Source organism: Terrapene carolina, unplaced genomic scaffold (genome assembly GCF_002925995.2).
Source record: "Terrapene carolina triunguis isolate 2854851 unplaced genomic scaffold, T_m_triunguis-2.0 Scaffold837, whole genome shotgun sequence".
In the NCBI taxonomy this organism is placed as follows: Eukaryota; Metazoa; Chordata; order Testudines; family Emydidae; genus Terrapene; species Terrapene triunguis.
In genome coordinates this window covers 4,634,745-4,654,380 of record NW_020665188.1, presented here as the reverse complement: position 1 = coordinate 4,654,380, position 19,636 = coordinate 4,634,745, and the positions used below count along the sequence as shown (strand labels likewise).

Genomic DNA, 19,636 nt, shown 5'->3' with positions numbered 1-19,636 from the left:
TTTGACTACATTTATTTCAGAAGCATTTTGGCTGTAGAGCAGTGTTACTTGCTCACATACTGTTTCTCAAAACACAACACACTTTCTACAGTTTCAGAGACACTTCAGTGTTTAAACATGCAATCTTAATGCTTTCAACACAGGCTTATGGTGTGTGTGGAATTTCCTAGTTATTTAAAAAGAAAGGTGGGGGTGGTTTCAAGCTGTTTAAGACTGTAACATATTGTTGTTAGTAATACCTTCTGTGCCATGGACCTCTGGAGATCTGCAAGAATGAATCCCCCTCCTGTTTACTGAGGAGCTCTTTTCCACAAACATGAGGAGTTGCAGAGAGCCTTCTCCTGCAAACCTTTAGGTGTTAGTGTACAGCAACTCCCCCTATTACTTTAAAAGGTCTACAACAATGGTTCTCAACCTTTCCAGACTACTATACCCCTTTTCAGGAGTCTGATTTGTCTTGCATACTCCAAATTTCACCTCACTTAAAAATGACTTCCTTACAAAAGCAGACAAAAATACAAAAGTGTCACAGAACACTATTACTGAAAAATTGTTTACCTTCTCATTTTTATATAATTATAAAATAAATCAATTGGAATATAAATATTGTACTTACATTTCAGTGTATAGTATACAGAGCAGTATGAACAAGTCATTGTCTGTATGAAATTTTAGTTTGCACTAACTTCACTAGTGCTTTTTATGTAGGCTGTGGTAAAACTAAGCAAAAATCTAGATGAGTTGATTACCCCCTGAAAGACCTCTGCATACCCCAAGAGGTATGCATACCACTGGCTGAGAACCATTGGCTTACAGGACTAAATCAGGGCTCTTACAGAATCCTTGCCACAAGCTATGTACACCTTCACAATACAGCCAAGTTAGCCACATGCAGATAGCAATAAACCCTACGTAAAGTGTACTGATCACATGAAGAATGGGTCATAACTTGATCGAAGACAAATCAATACTCACTGGAACAGTCAAAGGCATTTTTCCTCAACAAAAGCTACTTCCAATGCCAAAATTGAATTTTCTACCCATAACAGTTTAGACCGGGGGTGGAGGAATGGCTGGTGCAAAAAGTTGCAATTTTTTTAATTGTATTTATTTATTTATTTTAAATAGTTGGAAAAACTTACTCCCACCCCCCCACACACACACACATTTAAAAATGACAACTCGTCATGACAGAAAACCTCAAAAAACATTAAGAAGTGCGTAAATTGACTTAAGTTGCAGATGAAAACTAGAAAATTTCAGCCCAAAGAGATGAGCTACAAAAATCTGAATGATTGAAAATAAGGGATTGAATAGAAATGCTCATGCAACCTTAACTAGAGTGGATACTGCCACTCCTGCTATCTTTTGTGTAAATGTCACAGATGTGAGTAGCCCTATTTATAAAATAAGCTATGGCCCCTCCCCTGAGGAATTTAGAATCTAATACAGAAGAAATGATCTAAATATTTATTTCAATAAGATAATACCAAGATCCGAGGGTGTAAGCAGTCTGAAACATTTAATCTTAGATATTTCTGGAGGCAAAAACTTTAGCTTATGACCATTAGAACTGTCACATTAGGTTTACTAGATTTCATAAATGTATCATCTAGTTAGGTACATGGAGGGGGGGTTAGCTAGTTGTGCCTGAGTTGTAATTAGCTAGAAGTGAGTTTTGAGGAGGGTCTAAAAAACTGTGTCGTTACCAGGTACACAAGAAGAAGGAGGCTGTCCCAGGCATAGGAGTAGCATAAAAGAGCAAAGATGACAAAGAACATGGAAGTGAGGATAGCGGTTAACTGATGGATAGGAGAGTGTTTTGGGGATGGTGGAAAAATAACTTCCTCTAGTACCCCTAGTCATGGATCAGCTGTACAAACAGAACAAAAAAGATGGTCCCTGCCCCAATAAGCTTACCATCTAGTCTTTGCCACATTACAATTGAGTTGTTGGAACATCAGGGTGAGATGCCAGATGCAGTCACAATTGTAAAACTGAACAAAGAGGCAGAGGTCACAAGTGAGTGGAGGTGTAGACTTGGAAGCAGTTAGAGATCTGTCCTTGTGCTATCTCATCCCCTCTAAAGGGTTCAGTGCATCCAGGGAGAAGAGAAGAGCACTGAGGAACATTGGTGATGAAATAGTGATCTGAGAGACAGGAGAACCAGGCAATTACAATGCTCTGGAATTCCTTAGAAAGGGAAGAGCGAGGACAATATTGATGATGATCATCATCATACTACTTGATCTGTGGAATAGTATTTCCCTCACCACCATGCTTCTGTGCAGAAAGATCATGCTTCTGCACAGAAATCCTGTACCCAGAGGACCTGTACAGAAAACCTTTAGCCACAGCACCTTTCCTGAATTTAAATAACTAGGATTCTTCCATTCTAGTCAGCTTCACTCACGCACTGAAATCTTTCATCAGTGACATCTGCTCAACTTCACATTTAAAAGGAAAAAAAAAAAAAAAAAAAAAAAAAAAGGGGGCCAGGGAAGAGAACAGTGGATAACAAGCCCACCCTTTTTAGAAATCAGTCACTACTTGCTAAGATCAGTCCTATATAACTCATAAAATTACTACCACCATGCAAGTGCTAGCTGCCAATATTTAGAAGCAGACTATTTGTTTTCTTGTAATTTATTGTACGACTACGCTATAAATCAATTTGGACATGCATGCTGATGTAGGGCTTACAAGCTATGCCCAATTAACACATAGGCAGTCTTATTGAAAGACAGAAACCTACCGTTTCAAAGCTGCCTTTGTGCATCAGATCGATGGGAGGCCTGAAGAGGTCTGCAAGGGTAGTGAGTTTCTTATCTATTGCACCTCCATTCCGCAGCTCCTGCTCCTGTCGAACTATACAGCCCCGGGAGGAACAGGAGTTGAATTAGACAAAATACTCACAACAGTGCATTACGCTGCCTTCATCCCTATTCCCTACATACAAATTCACCTGGTTGAAATCATTTTACAAGGTTACAAAGTGCACAGGCCACGATTTAATTTGAAGACAGGATCCTAAAGTCGAGGTTTTAAATCCATAACAAGGCAACTAAGTGCTCTGATTTTCTGAAGTGCTGAACGCTGAACTCTCATTTATTTAAATATATTTTGATTTGTAAAATGTACACATTAGTAGGATCTGATTGTGAAAAATCAGGCAACTTATTCTGGTGCCCAAATATGGATTTAGTAGTCTAAATTTAGGCTCCTGTTTTTCAAATATTGACCTACATCCAAAAATATTTCTAGTTTGATCTTTCACCTGTTCCCTCACCTTCACAAACATCAAAGGACCCCTTTGACAGAATCAGATATTTCTTCACATAAACAGAATATTCTTTGAAACTCACATTTAACATTAAATCCTTTCACTGATAGACTTAGTTATTGCAACCTCTTATAGGTCAGAGGTTCTCAAACTCTTTCTATAGTCTATACCACACCTTGAAAAACAGTGTCCTGTGGATACCACCTCTCCCATTCATGATTATGAGGCCACCTTGCATGCCCATCTGTGATCATATGAAATCTTTGGGGGAATTACAGCAATTGCTTACCTAAAAAAGCAAATGCACAGAGTATTTTATGCAGTTTAGCAGTTGGAAATGGGGAGCCAGGGCCATGTGGTCAGCCAACTCTCCACTGGACACAAGCAAGTGTGCAGTGGACCAGAGTATAGAAGCCTCCTGTACCTGTAAATATCACTATTTTGCAACCCCTGGAAACATGTCTGCAAACATTAAAGGCTAGATTAGTGTCAGACTTTAACTATTAAGTTTCCAGCTTTCATTTAGGTGAAAAAGCTTTTGGTGTATTTTTATTGAATTTTATAAAGTTAGATAAGAGATGAATGTGTAACTGGATCATATACCCTTCTTCAAGAGCTACAGTTGACATGGTGGAATGCTTTCAGATTCTCAGACATTTAGTGTAGTGATATGAAAGAATTAAACACTGCCTGCAATATTAATCACTTTTAGTAACACACACCATAATAACAGACAAAAGGTCACGTGTTCCACCTATCTGACCCATGCTGGTGATCACGGAGCTGTAGACTCCACTTTTTATGCACCAGTGTGGGCCATTCCACTTTGGATTACTGTAAGGATGTGTCAAAAACATTTTGGAACGTCTTTCTTTGTGGAAACAGAGTAATTAAACCCTAAATTCTACTGTACTGTTTAAATCTACCACTTCCCAGTACATTACTAAACTTTAACATAGACTCCTCAGTCAGTATGTCTTTTGTTCAAATAATTTAAAGCACACTGTCTGAGACCATGCGTCGGAGTCAAAAAATGTGGTTGTGCAGTAGGTATAGGTTATTCACAGAGAAGCCAATGACACTACCTTTAATTAAATAGGTTGATTATTACTGAAGAGTCTGACTCAGACTCTTTGAGTGATGCCAGTAGAAGATAGTCAGCTTTTTGTTCAGTGTTTGTACAGTGCCTTGCACAAAGGGGTCCTGGTCCATGACTAGGGCTCTTAGGCACTACGGTAATACAAATGATTAATGACAATAAAAGTTATTAAGGCTGCATTTGTCACAGCTGCCAAAGGAGTCATTTTTTGAAATTTTATGATTTAGAAGAGTTTCTCTATTACTTTTGTCATTTGGAGATTTTGCACATGGGTGGGCGGATGCAATGGTAAATGGCTAAACAAATTCACTGAGAACTTTCTGTGCTGCCAAGCAAAACCCAGGACTAATCTGAAGATTAATAAGAGCGCGCACACAGCAACAGTGGCCACACAAGACCAGATTAGTGAATCAGAGCTTTAATTCCCCTAAGATTCTTGAGTTCTCTCCCCACCTTTCCATCCCCCACCACCAAGGGGGAAAAAATGCTTTTGAAGAATTAAAATTGGGTTATCAAAGTCCGTTCTGGTATGGCAAGTACTTTACTCATCTGTCCAGTACTGCCACAGAGCACACACAGGTTTTTTTGTTTTATTTTTATTTAGAAGATTGGAAGTATGCATCAGTGTCACATCAAGATCCAATAGTATCTGACAAGATTCATATTTCCATGACTTGGCATTTTCAACATAATCACCTCACAACTATTTAAAATTGCAATGATTATAAAAGCAGTCCTCACTGTGACACTAGTATCTGTGGGGAGACAGCTGTAGTTAATAAATAGACATATCTTTAATTATAAAAGTAGTAATGGCACCACTACAATTAAAGATTAATAAAGTAGTTTTAGAATAGAATATTGCCTACTGCATAGGAAATTCCAATCTCATTTAAAATTAAAAATTGTTTGATGACTGCAGCCAATGATCATGGCCAATAGCAGATAACTCTGTTCATTCCACACCACAAAGTTACACAACAAACTAGAAACCCTACCATAATGAACCACGGATACTTACTGGTTTCTGTTTGAAAATCCCGAAAACCATCAAATATTGAACGGGCAGGTCTGCGTCGTTTAGGAGCTTTAAAAAAAATAAAAAAAAAGATATCTCAGATGTAATTTAAAAGCTAGATTGTCAAAGAATTACTTTTGAATGATGGCATACCACAAATTTGTGATGCAAAAAGCTTGAAGACCCAAAGCATACATATAAGGAGGAGTAAGGTCACTGGGGAAGGGTTGGGGAAACCAAAACAACAGATCTAAGTATCACCACATTTTACTTTAGGATATGCCCCCAAGAGTAAGTCTTTCCTCAAAGCAAATCCAGGTTGCTGATGAAAGCAGGTAAAATGCTGGGCCTCCCATTTCTGATATGCTTGTACATACCCATCCTGATTGCTTTTCTGCCATGCTGCCCAATATAGTATTTAAATTAAATAATTCTTACCACACTGAACCCAAAACATAAAACAGGGACCCACTTTAGAAAATAACTATATGTCCTGGAGAAGTAATAATGGAAAATCCTCTAGGAAGGCAGCTACTCCCAGAGTTCTCCAATTTAGTTCTGTCAGGCCTCTCACTCACATCATCTTCTTGGCTGTTGGGTGGGGTGGGCAATACCTGGATTCAAAAGGAGGAATCTTGCTAGTACCCTATCCCCAAGTAAACCCCCCTCAAGGAGCTCTATGCAGTTGCCTCTGGGCACAAAAGGAGGGGGGGGAGATACTGTTCCAATTCTCTGTCTGGGCAATTAACTCACACAGACCTCTAATACCAGGATAAAGGGCTGGGCTGAAGTCACCTGGCATTACTATCTATAGCTGCTGCTCCAAAGTACTCCTGATGGGGCCATAAGACAAGACACCATAGAGCGATTTATTACAAATTTTTGTCTGCCTAGGAATGGTCATTTTTAACAATTAAGACAGTATTTTCAAAGTAATTCAGTTACAGGAGATGTTCAAACACAAAGTAAATGGAAAGAGGCCACCATACAAATTAAACAAAGCCTGTTTTAAAAAAAATCCATTTGCAGGGAGACTGGTTGAACTAATGGGCACTGCCTACTCCTGAGGGAATTCTGCACCAAAAAAATAAAATTCTGCAAAATTCTGCATATTTTATTTGTCAATAAATAAACTTGAAGGTTACAGCATGGCAGTGGGGAGCACAGGCCACTGGCTGCATGGAGGTGCGAGATCACCCTGAAGGCCCCCCCCGACACCCCAGGACAAGAACTCGGTGGTGAGGCTGCACCTGACCCTGACACAGCATGAGGGCCAGGCCTGCCCCAGAAACACCCCGGGGCCCTACCCTTCCATGCCAGTGCACCAAGACAGTAAGCGAGAGGGACAGAGTCTCACACACCCAGCCCTAGCCCCGAGTCTAGGTGTGGGACAAGCAGGCTCAGCCCAGCAGGATCCAAGAATGGAGGTGCTTAGTGTGGGGGGATCCAGATGTTGGGTGAGAGGGTTCTGTGTGGGGCAATCTGGGTGCAGGTGTCTTGTGGGGGGGAGAATCTGAATGCTCAGGGGCTCATTGGGGGGTTCCAGATGTGGGGGAATGGGACTCTGCAAGGGGTGCAGGTGACTGGGGCACAAGGGGGTCTGGATGTGGGGGGAAATGGGGCTTGGCGGGGGGGCTAGGTGCTGGGGGGCTTGATGAGGTGGAGGTCCAGGTGCAGCTGGCTGGGGCTCAGTGGAGTGGAGGTCTAGGTGCAGGGGCTTCCCGGGGTGGTCCAGGTGCAAGGGGGGTGGGGCTCAAGTGCAGGGGGCCTCAGTAGAGGTTAGTCTCAGTGCAGGAGTGGGGGTCCGGATGCAGGGGGGAGGTTCTTGGTGAGGGTCCAGGTGCAGGGGGCTCTGGATAAGGCATGGTTGGGTGGGGGTTCAGGTGTGGAGGGTGGTCTGGGTGCAGGGGTGGGGAACTGGATGCAGGGGGGGAAGGGCTTGGTGGAGATCTGGATGCACAGGGGTTGGGCAAAGTGGGGAGGAGCAGTTCCCCATACAGTGACCCTCTCGCCCTGTGGCTGAGGAGCAATGGGGGCAGGAAGCAGGGTGGGCCTGGGGGACTGCAGAGCTCCCTAGAGCCTGGGAGGTTTCTAGAGGTGGGTCTGATCTGGACCAGGCCACTCCATGCAGGGAAAGGAGGTCCCATCGTCCTTCTCTCCCCCGCCCCCCCACCCACCCGGGACGAGCAGCTAAGACTGGCGCAGGGTAGGAGCCACTGGCTGTGGAGTCTCCTCCACAGTGATTTACCTCTCTGCCGGCTGCTCCGGGCGCCCGAAACGATGTGCCCGCACTGCTGGGGAGGGGCGCATGACAGCTCTTGTGGCTTCCCTTTGCTTCCCCGTCATTTTCTGCGGGGAAGCAAAGAAATCTGCGGGGGACATGAATTCTGCACACACGCAGTAGCGCACAATTCCCCCAGGAGTAATTTTCATCTCTACTAACTATGAAAAAAGGTATTATATTTTTGACTCCAAGTGATCTGCTTTGTACATTATAATCAAAAATGTTCAGACTTGGGTGCTTCAATATGAACTTCAGAGTTAAGTACTGAGCACCCATAAATCTCACACAAATCAATAGGTGCTACAAGTACTCAGCATTTGTGAAAATCACCCGCCTGTAGTTAGGTATTTATGTATGGCTTTAGGAACCTGAGATTAGGCATGCCAGTCTGAAAACACTGTCCTATATTTTTGTGTTTCTTTGGAATGTAATTTAATAGTTGGCTATGGATTGGTGTTATCTTCTGTTTCAGACAATTATTTAAGTATCTCATTCTCAAGAGAGTTCCATGCAAAAAAAGACCAGACAACATTCAAATCCAAATATCCGTATACCTAGACTGAGTTCTCTAGGGCAAAGATGGTCCTTCCTTACATGTCTGTACAGTGCCTAGCGCAATGGGAGTCTGAACCTTTATTGGGGTTCCCAGGGATTATCATAAATAGCCACCTCTTCTTAGAAGATCAATATTTTAACTAGCAGGAAAGTGATCTTCTCATTAGCCCTTCACTTTAAATAAGGGGAGGGGAGGAAGGCAACATTTCAAAAGCAAAAGATAATAAAGCAATCTTATACTTAAAGCAAACAGAAAATAAAAACTACAAGGTGCATTTCAAAACTTCAGTTTATTCTCCAAAGGAGAAAATGAGAGTAAAATATGGATAGCAGTAACAAATGGGAAAAGCTACTATTACCATCTAAAACAAATTCACACGGTATCCTTACTTTGCACTGTGCCAAGTGTCCAATTACTAGGGCCTTGGTGCATTACACAGCAATGCCCACTGCATATTGCCTGTAGAACGCCCGGGAACCACCCCCATTCTCAGAAACCTCCTACTTTCTAAGCCTCCCCAATAATATTTCTTCAGCAGGTAGGTAGGTTCAGATCATTCAAGAAATTCAAAACAAAGCAGAACTAAAATCAAATATTTTTCTTTAACATTTCATTAATAGTTTGTCTTTACCCTTCATATACTTCTGACTTCATTTCTAATCCTCCTATCTCCTTTGTAGCTCTAGCTCTCTTGAATCTTCACCAATCACTCTGTCCTTCAATACTACCACTTTGAGCATCTCTAATGTGGGAGAAGTATCTTCCAGTTCTGTTTCTGGATCACTGTACTCAGCCAATAAACAGGAGTATTTTAGCATAACTTATGAGGCAGCACCCACTTTAAATGGCACATGAAGCAAACTGCACTCCCAGTGATGCATGATTTATTACCTATGTCTCCTTTGAGAAACCGTACTTCCAACTGCACAGAGGTATTTCAAAGTGTGCAATCACATCCTACGGCTATAGATTTAGTGTAGAGAAGCAGCAACGGGATTCAATTTCTCAGGCTTGGTTTAAACTCCAGACTTATGTTGGTATAACTACACCGCTCAGGGGTATGGAAAATCCACATCCTCTGAGCAATGCATTTATACTGAACGAACTCCTGGTATAGACAGCTCTGTGCTGACTGGGGGTGGGGGGAGAGCTTCTCATATCAACATAGCCACTGCCTCTCAAGCAGGTGGAGTACCTAGAGTGGTGCAGCTGCACCACTGTAGGTATGTGTAGACAACCCCTCAGTCAGTTATGATTTTTCTTTTGTCACTCACCCAGGCCAGAAGCAACATAAACAAAAACACAAACAAATCTTACCTCCAAACAAGGGCTCCGGCTCTACCAAAATTTCCTGCTTTTGTGGAATTGGTGCTCGTACTTCATCCCTACCAGAGTAGAAAAAAATAACTTGTTATTTACTGAGGGATGTGCTGGGCACTGTATAAACAAAGAACACCAGTTCCTGCCCAAGGATCTTGCAGCTTAAATGATACAGACAAAAGTACAGATGTATGATACCTAGGTGAAGTAAGGATGTTGTACAAATTTTTAATTATTTTATCATTTCAGGTGGCTCAAAGGCTCCACAGAGGACGTGAATGTTTAAAAAGCCTGAATTGAGAGAGGTTCTTTGACACATAAGAGGTTCCATGCATACAGAGTGGCATAGAAGGTGTCACAGACTAGAGCTTACAACCCTACATAACGCAGAGAGAAATGTTTTATTTGTTTTACCAATCTCTTCACAGTCTTCTAGGCACTGTGTTTGAAGTTTAGGAGATGGACTGGCTGGCTCCTGAATGGAGCCAAGGTATCAAATTTATTCCAATAAAAGCACTTATAGGTTTTAACTTATAGTGGTATAAAAGTCACTGATTCACAAAGAATCTGCATAGAAACAAGGCCTCCATACTGACAAATATAGACTTTTAGCTTCAGTACCCGTCAAAGGCAAATGGCAGAAAGGTACAGAATTTAGCATCAGCTAGGACTGTTGGCACCACTCCAGCTGTTTTAACCTCAAGTACACCCTTTTCTGGCACTTTCACCTTTATAATTAACCTGAATTTAGACAGAAAGTTTAGTAAGATTGTTTCCAGGGTCAAAGTTATCTATTTATCCACAGAACAGGTAGAGCAAAGGAAGCAGCACTGCAAACTTTCCTACAATGCACAAATGCATCTCATTCATGCCTTTCAGTGACCAACTCTACATATGAGCGTGTAATATGCTCTTCATAATTATTCACACCCTGGCCTTTCATGCACAACACAGGCACCAATTAATGCCAAATGTTGCTGTGGATTTTATGGTAGGACACAAGCCCCCTAGGAACCGGACAGAGACCACTAACTCATTTCTTGAAGACCAAAAACCTAATTACCTTTTAGCCACAACTAATCCAATTTAGACAAAGTTCAAAGCAGTGACGTGGAGGTGAAAGTAACTGTCATTACCACCACGTACATATCTATCGTGCAAGATCCAGCTTCTGTGTCCCCTGAAAGCAGCATTTAGCTAGCATGACTTGTAACCAATATCCTTGTTAGGTATGCAAATGTTATCCAAAACTTACAGATGAGGAAATTGAGTCATAGTACAATTTTCAGCCCAGGGGACCATCTCTTTGCTATATGTTTGTATAACACCAACAAGGTGCTGACCTCTAGGCACTATTTTAACACCAGCAGTGAGAACTGGTAATATTCCCAAGTCAAAACGAGAAACAAACCCCAGGTCTCTTAAAACTCAGTCCTGTGTTTTAGCCACAAGACCATTACTACCAGATAAAAGTTTTACTAGAATGGCCCTACCAGAGGAGTGGAAAAGTGGACAAGATAATTAAAGAACTACATAGTAACAGGGAGTGACAGCAGGTTATGAGAGAAATGAACAATGCAACAGCAAAATGCCTTGATGCCAAAACTTTCCCACCTTTCCATCCTACCACTATTCAACACAGGTTATTCATTCATATGGATACATTCACACAGGCACATACTCGGTATCTGGTCGGACAGTTGACACTGCTGCTGAACTGGTGCTGGGCTCCTCTGCTATGCCTCCACCATCCAGAAACATAGTGACAGCCATCTCTAGATTATTGTTGCATGCTTCAAGCATATGTTTCCCCACACTTTCACTGGCACCTATAATACCAAAGACAAAAAAAGGTCTCAGAAAATAGTATCAAGACCCTGATCAAAGAGGTGCTGGGAATAGCTGACAGGCAAGATTGCTCTTTCAAAGAATTAGTAATTAGTAAGAATGCACAGCTTATATGCCTGTCACTTGCTTTGCATTTATAGTTTAGAAACCATTACAAGAAACACTAATGTACACATCTTGCCTGGGAGGGGGGGAAAAGGAGATGGAAATGTGGCTCTCCTTCAATCCTATCTCCTTCCTTAAAAAAAGAAAAAAGTTTAGCAGTAGCCATTTAATGTTTTTTGTTTTTTTAATAGGTCTCAGACCTTTGCCCAACACAAAATTCAAAACATGAAGAAGGTGCAATGATCCAGAAAGATGTTGGGTTATACACAAAATTAACTATCAACTTCTCATCACCCTATGAAAAACTTAATATTAAATCAGCAAGGAGTATAACGCAGGGTGGACTCGATTTAATCATGGATTTCTACATAAAAGTGCATTCTTTGGTTATTATAACCTTAATACATATTCTTCACAACTCAGAGATAGACGTGTACCTTCTAAAAATGAAACCTACACTATACATTTTTAAAGTGATTTATTTTGAAAACTTTTCAGATTAGTTTTACAGCTATATCAGAAAATGAATGATTGTTTATAAATAAATTATAAATTAATGGAGATGTCCTATCTCCTAGAACTCAAAGGGACCTTGAAAGGTCATCGAGTCCAGCCCCCTGCCTTCACTAGCAGGACCAAGTACTGATTTTCCCCAGATCCCTAAGTGGCCCCCTCAAGGATTGAGCTCACAACCCTGGGTTTAAGCAGGCCAATCCCCCTGCTCTTTGGTTATTTCCTTTACCAAAGGTAATTGAAGCAGATATTTATGAAGTCATTGGGAGGTGAATTATCTCCAATTCAACAGGTTAATCATTAATATTTGGAGGATTTTCTTGCCATGCTGTATTAGGAGGAGAACATCACCAGACAGACATTTAAATTGTTTTATTTAACAATGTTATGTATTCTGGATTTTTTCTTCAACAGCAAATATAATATTTTTAACAAAACAATCATATGAATTTTTGAATGTAGTTAAACATTCAAGTTTTTTAAAATCAGGTTTGTTTTTGTTAAAATTGTTTCTAACTAAAATAGTTAAATGAAATATATTTAAAAAAAAAAATCGACTATGTCAGCCAGCTCAACATGAGAAACTTAAAATATTGGATTCTGCAGCTAACTCAGTCGTCTTCATCTTAATTTTCCTGTTTGTTCATAATCTGGAAAAGAAAAACAAGTTTTCCTGCTTTTTCAGGTCCCAAACGATTTCTCAATTTGGAATGAATTAGTCAAAAGGAAGAAAATATTCTTTCTACACCGGCAGAAGAAGCTACTGCTCTTAAAAGTTAGATTATCACTTCAACAGTCTCTGAATCCAAGTGCTTAAGTGACTTCCACCAGTTCACATCATCAAACATATATTTCTTGAATGGCTCACCCTTAGCGCTGAAGTTTATTATAGTTGGCATTACGGAGGAATGATTGCTGGATGTCCATGTCATAGCCAACTCCTCTTCTTCAACAGTTAAGGTTTGACCCTGGTACCAAGTGTTGTGAATATTTGCAAGAAAATAAGCTGAAGATAGTGCTTGTCCCATTAGGTTTTTTTTTTTTAAGGCTTGTGATTTAACTCTGTCATTGCATATTTCTCTTTTTAAGATCTCACTCAGTTCCTTCCCAATTTCAACAGCATCAGCAATAGAACAGCTATTTCCCTGCATTTTGTTCAAGGTTACAGAAATAGGCTTCAGGGTACTCAGCATGTGTTCAATATTTCTCTTAAGCCCAATGTTGAGAACTTTGGCTGCGACAGTGCCATCTATTTTTTCATGATTTTGTTCACAAACTGTCATCAGATTAGGCCAGTTCTTGATATAGTGCTCAAAACAGTCCACTACTGAGTTCCATCCCGCGTCTTGTGGGAGAGTTAACTTGGTTCCTCCCACTTTTTTCAGAGCAGCTGCTGCAAAGTGGCTGTTACGGAAGTATTTTGCAATTTCAACATTAGCCTTTATTTCTGGAACACTGAAGTCTTTGGCTAGGAGGTGCATCAAATGAGCACTGCAGCCGTATGTTATTAGCTTGGGACTCTCTTCACTCTCTTCTAAATAACTTCTTCTCATCTTGGATACATTTGCAGCATTGTCTGTGACCAAGCTGCGTACTAGACATTTGAATTTTTTTTCCTACAGTTTCTTTTAGCTTTTACAGCTACTTGTAAATATTCTTCTGTGTGTGCATTTCCTGATGTATCAATTGTTTCTGTAAAGAAGTCATTCCCTTCTTCTGTTGTCACACAAGCACATACAACAGGATCATCGTGGACATTGCTCCACCCATCAAGACTCAAGTTAACAATTTCACCCTCTAGACCTTTTGCACACTGCTAAATTTCTCTTTCGTAAGCTTTATCCAGCAATTTGCCTGTGACATCTGCTCTGTTGGGTGGACTCTATCCTGGTCTTAATGACTGAACCATATTAAAGAAGTGTGGGTTCTCAATCATACGGAAAGGAGAGTTTGTTGCATAAACAAACCGGGCAATTTTTTCATCAATTACCTCTTTTTGTAATCTGCTGGTTCTTATCACAAACTTATCTATGGTTGTTTCTGGATATTGGAGATTTTTTTTTTCTTTTTGCTACAGGTGATATACTGTGGCTACGTGACATACATGGTGTGACTGAAACGCGATCATTGGCATATAACTCTGAAACTATAGAAAATGGTGGTGATCTTGAAGGTGGATAGTCTTCAGAATGCTGTATGTTGATGATGGATTCTCCTAAACAAAGTAAGTCAATGAAGTTATTTAATTATTATTACCATACTGCTCATTTAGTATTACTCATTCCATTCACTGACACTCAGTTCTACTTTAAAGGTGAAATTGTAAAAGGAAGATCTGCCTATTTCAGCTATTTATTTTTTTATCACAACTGTATCTAAAACGATAGTACCACACAGTAACAACTATATTTTCTGCTCAAACATGAAAATTCAAGAATAGTCCAGAAGGAAGACAGGCAATCCTTAAGAAAGAAGTATGAAATAAAAAAGTTGACCAACCTGAAGATCCTGCATGTTCAGATACGTTGCTTTCATCATCTTCAACGCAGCTACCTCCTGAGAAGGAACACTTCCTGTGATGTTGTTTCATTTGGGCAACCAGGCCTTGTATTTCTTTGTTGCACTGTTTGCATTTTGCAGGCATGCCTGTCTTACCCACAGGTAGAGGAACTTCATTAAAATATTCCCAAACTGGGTCTCTTTTACGGCCTGCTGCCATTATAGGTTTTCCCTTCTAGTGATAGAATGGTATGGTAGATCTCAAATCAATAAAGGCTACACTCAGAAAGACCTCAAGACTTCTGGAATATGCTGCTCAAACAGTTTCACTTTTGTTTCTACTGCCCGTCCCTCCCTTCTCACATTTATCTCCAGACTTCTTCTCCTTGTCCAGATCTATTCCGCCCCCAACAATCTTCTATTCATTGAACTTTTTGAAACTTTGCACTTTTAAAGAGAGGTAAGGGATTGACTCTGTGTACACAAATTTGCAGAGGGACAATAGGGTTGAAGTCTGTTATTTCTCACCTCTGTTTATTTATTTTAAAACATTTTTGCTGTAAACAAGCATGTTATCTCTGGAGACACAAATCCAGTTTGAGAACCGCAAACCTAAGCATCTCTGATGGTATCTTCTAGACTGAGCACTGAGTCCCATTGGATAGACAGAAAGATTAACCTAAATAATCTATACAGAAGCCCTTGGAACCTCATAAGATTGGGTCCCTAATCCATGAACTATTGGAACTCATTTACAAAACTTCTTAAACATTACATGAATCTATTGTTTCATACTATAGAATTAGAATGTATAATCCCTATTCCATGATGAAATATCTTTGAGCTATAATGCATCTATCTTTAGATCAGATTTTTCCTCAAAAAGCATTTTAATCAAAAAAAATCCGATTTTTTTGGTTTTCAAAAAAATCATTGATTTTTATCCACCGAGGTATAACGGTTTCAGCCAGTGTATGATGGATATTTATAGCAGAAAAGCCATGTTCCCTACTTTATTTATCATCTGACCAAGATACAGAGTGAGCAAAAGAGAACTAGCAGGTGCTCAGTCCAGAGAAGATGAGCATAACAACTGGCAGAAAGAAGGAATGGAGGAAGGTTTGTTTACATGTTGATACGTGTCCATTTATTAAAACGGTTCCCAGTCTCAGTGTCTTACCGTATCCATTACTGTTCATGGATACGAGTAACAACATTGACTCGCAGTACCACCTCCTTCTCTACATCAAAAGACCTTTCCCCTCCAGGCCGAGTATCCCAAAGTTAGTAATGCCATAGAGCACTGTCATCTGGGGAATTTATTTTCCCTAACAGTCTACCTATCAGAGCACAAGTGTGAGTTCTCCATCCCACAGAGGGACAGTGTTGTCATAGTCATGTTAGTCCCAGGATATTAGAGAGACAAATTGAGTGAGGTAATAGCTTTTATTGGACCAACTTCTGTTGGTGAAAGAGAGAAGCTTTCAAGATTACAAAGAGCTCTTCTTCAGGTCACTGTAGGTGAAGGCAGTTAGTGAGTTACAGAGGCAGAATTCAATGGAGTTAGCCTTGGGGGTAGCTTTTGTACTCATGATTAGTTTAAGTGTCCAAATACCATAGCAACAACGAAAAGAAGATTATATTGTATAAAATTAGAGTTGTAGTAAATTAAGCCACCTTGGCCTAAACCCATTTTATCTTAGTCACTCAACCTATATTTGGCAACACTAGATTTCCCGGGAAGCTCTAGTCAGAACAGCCCAGCCTCAAATGAAACACTTCAAGGGCCGGAAAATGTCTGGATAAAGCAGAGGTTCTCAAACTGGGGCTTGGGACCCCCTCAGGGGGTCAGGAAGTTATTACATGGGAGGTCACGAGCTGTCAGCCTCCAAGCCAAACCCTGCTTTGCCTCCAGTATTTATAATGGTGTTAAATATATTTTAAAAGTGTTTTAAATGTATAAAGGGGGTGCACTCAGAGGTTTGCTATGTGAAAGGGGTCACCAATACAAAAGTTTGAGAACCACTGGGATAAAGTGACTTTGAATGACCTATGCTATTACATTAAGTCACAGACAATGTCAGCTTGTCTGACAGAGCAACTTTCCAAAGACAATTTGCCAAGAGAAGTAGCAACAATCTTGATAGAAGTCAACTCTATTTTGAGGCCTTAATTAAAATGGTGAATAAATACAAAAGCAAACTAGTTATCAGAGATAACTAGGTAAAAGTATGGAAACGACGTCTAATTTCTTTAAACTGTAATCACAATTTGTTATAAAAATGCCATTACATTTTATTGCCGTTATATCAGCAATGCTCAAACATTTTTACACTTTGAAATGACCACATCATCCTACAACTCCCATATAGTTATGTGCAGTCACTCGCAGCTGCAAGGACGTTGCCATTTTCAGGTCTCTGCTATTCAAAACCTATCATTGCTTGTAGAAGACAAAAGTTGTCTAGAACCGCATTTCTCAAATGCGGCCACCATAGCCGCACGAGGCCACCAGGGGCTTTTCTTGCAGCCACAGTCTCCTGGGCTGTGATTTGGGGGGAGGAGGCAAAGTAGGAGCCCCTTCCCTCTTCCTGTTGCTCCTGGATGCATCGCCTTGGTGTTGGTTGCTGGGGCTGCCAGCAGGGTTGGGTCCTGACGGTTCTGGAGATATCTGGGTCACAATGCGGGAGGACCAGGCAGCCGGTAAGTTCCCCACCTTCCCAGGGGCGATGGGGCTCAGGCTTTGGACTTCAGCCCTGGGGTGGCGGGGCCGCAGGCTCCAGCCAAGGGGCTTCAGGCTCCATCCCCAGGCTCCAGCTGTACAGCAGTAGGCCCCAGACTCCGGATGCGGGGCTTCGGGCTCTGGCCACGGGGCTTCAGGCTCCAGCCCCACACTCCCTCTCTGATCCCCCATCCAGGGCTTAATTTGTCCCTAGGCTTGGGAGGGCTAATTAAGGCTGCTATGAAAAGTGATACTTGTATGTTTGTTAATATCACTTTTCACAGCAGACTTACTAGCTAGCAATAAATAAATTACAATGATTTGGACACCTATATGTGCATATTTATTTGTTTTTCCTAAAGATAATTAAGTATTTTAAGAAAAAGTGTGAGAGCGACCACCAGTAAGGGTTGGTGGCCGCACTCAGACGCCACCAAAAAATTTGTCCTGAGAACCTCTGGTCTAGAACCAGTGTGTCTGCACTAATGTTCTACAATTAATAAATGCTCTAAAACCAGCTTTACTTTCTTTACAAAATATTTAATGTTGCATCTGCCTTGAAATGAGCACTGCAAACACTGAAATGTGAACCAAAAAGTCATCTAGTTTCATTGTAGCTCTTGTGTGTATTTTTTCCAATTTCTTACAGCCACTCTTCTTGGTGAGCAACAACAAAAAGTCAGTTCTCGGTTTCCTACAGCAGAAATATACTAAATGACTTTCTTCTCATTCTTCATTAGTGGGGCCCAGCAGAGCCATAAGATAATGTACTCACTGTGAGAGGATTAAAAACGACTATTTGCGATTTACAAAGAACTGACTTACTAAGAATTCCCCAGGGTACAGGCTAACATGTATCCCTGTTAGTTTACTAGCTACTTAACATCTCCAATATTGTTAACCTAGATTTTGAGCCAATCATACCTGACTATTAAAAGAGATACAACCTGGAATTTAATTAGTTATAACAAGAAACTTAGTACTTCCACTTATTGCACTCACCAAGTCACTCTGACGATTTTATAGTTTGACAGCCATATTTTCCTATCTTTTAAAACCCTTCCCTCCTCTGTTGTGGTGTGAAGGCACACAAATAGAGGAAGCTATAATGAAACAGACTATGCACAAGTTGTATCAAGTGCTCAAGATACACCAAACAAAGAATTTTCATTGGGAGCAATCCAGTGCCATTTGTAAGAACGGTGGGGAAATATATACCAACAAAGCGGATCATCATTTCAATGCACTAATAGATTACTTCCACAGATCAGGTTACACCAGAATCTGCTGCCCACTAATTACTCAAGCATACAGAACTTCAGTTACACTGGGGGAAGCAGGAGGAAGACTGATGCATCTTGTGGTCTCTGTTGAGTACAAGGAGCACCTGTCCTGGCGATGGAGGAAAAAGAAGAGCATCTGACAGCGTTGGAGTGTCACCCGTACAGCAGACAGTGATTCCTTGCCAGACCCCCAGCTCCCCGGCAGCCTGTCCCCTCCCGCATGTCCGCCCGCCCACCCGGCTCCCGGGCTCTGTGCCGCAGACACAAGCCGGGCGGCGGCTCGCCTGCCCGGTGGGATGCCTGAGCGCCCTTTCTTGGGCCGGGACTTTGCCGGGAGAGCAGGGCCGGGGCCACCCCCCGAAGGTCACAGAGAAACGAGACAGCCCCTGGCCTGGCCTGCTTTGGGGAGGATGGGGAACCCCACAAGCCGGGAGCTTCCGTGCCAGCGCCGATCCGCCAGGCACAGCCCGCCCCCCGGCCGGAAGCCGCCGCTGGGCCAGGCCGCCTACGCTCGGAGCTGGACCAGAGCAGCGGGGCCCAGCCCGCCGGTGCTGCCCCTGCACCGCCCCCCCGATACTGGGGCTACAGGACGTGTACAGCCCCCCCGCGGGGCCCCGGTAGCCCACACCCCCGGCTTTCGTGCGTCTCACCTGTGATGGCGGTGAACTGCTGGATTAACCCTTTGAGCGCCGAGGAGGCCGCAGAACCCCCGTGCGCCGCCATCTTGCCGCCGCCACCGCCGCCGAATAACAACACACCAGCCACCTGCCCGGCTGCTGTGCGCAGGCGCATAGCCAGCCGACCGACCGACCGAACGCCCCGTCCCCTCGCTCGCCGCCAGGGAGGCGCTTTCAATTTCAATGTCAAGCTTTATTGGGGGCCGCGGTTGCTCCACCCACTTCCCCGCCCCCTCAGGGGCGGGATGCTACTGTCCCCTCCCCCCAGCGCTGGGCGGTGCCTAGGACCAAAGTGAGAGCCCTCTAGCCCTGCCCCCTCCACCAAGGCCCAGGCACTGACAGCCCCTGCTGCTGCAGCCATGTCCCTCCTTGGGACAGGCACTAAAAAGTCAGGAGTCAGGCTGCTGCCCTCATAAGATTAGCTAGAAA

At 42.2% G+C, this 19,636-nt stretch overlaps 1 protein-coding gene across 1 annotated transcript in view; it reads right to left on the bottom strand.

Moving 5' to 3' along the window:
• UBXN7 (UBX domain protein 7) overlaps window positions 1-19,342 on the bottom strand; it is a 44,333-nt gene extending 24,991 nt beyond the window's left edge. The window contains exons 1-5 of the mRNA XM_024217519.2: window positions 19,181-19,342; window positions 11,242-11,389; window positions 9,558-9,625; window positions 5,404-5,469; window positions 2,756-2,868 (exon numbers count right to left, since the gene is read on the bottom strand). Coding sequence (XP_024073287.1) covers window positions 2,756-2,868; window positions 5,404-5,469; window positions 9,558-9,625; window positions 11,242-11,389; window positions 19,181-19,322 — 537 coding nt within the window. The 5' untranslated portion in view covers window positions 19,323-19,342. The remainder of the gene's footprint in view (window positions 1-2,755; window positions 2,869-5,403; window positions 5,470-9,557; window positions 9,626-11,241; window positions 11,390-19,180) is intronic.
• Between the last annotated feature and the right edge of the window lie 294 nt (window positions 19,343-19,636).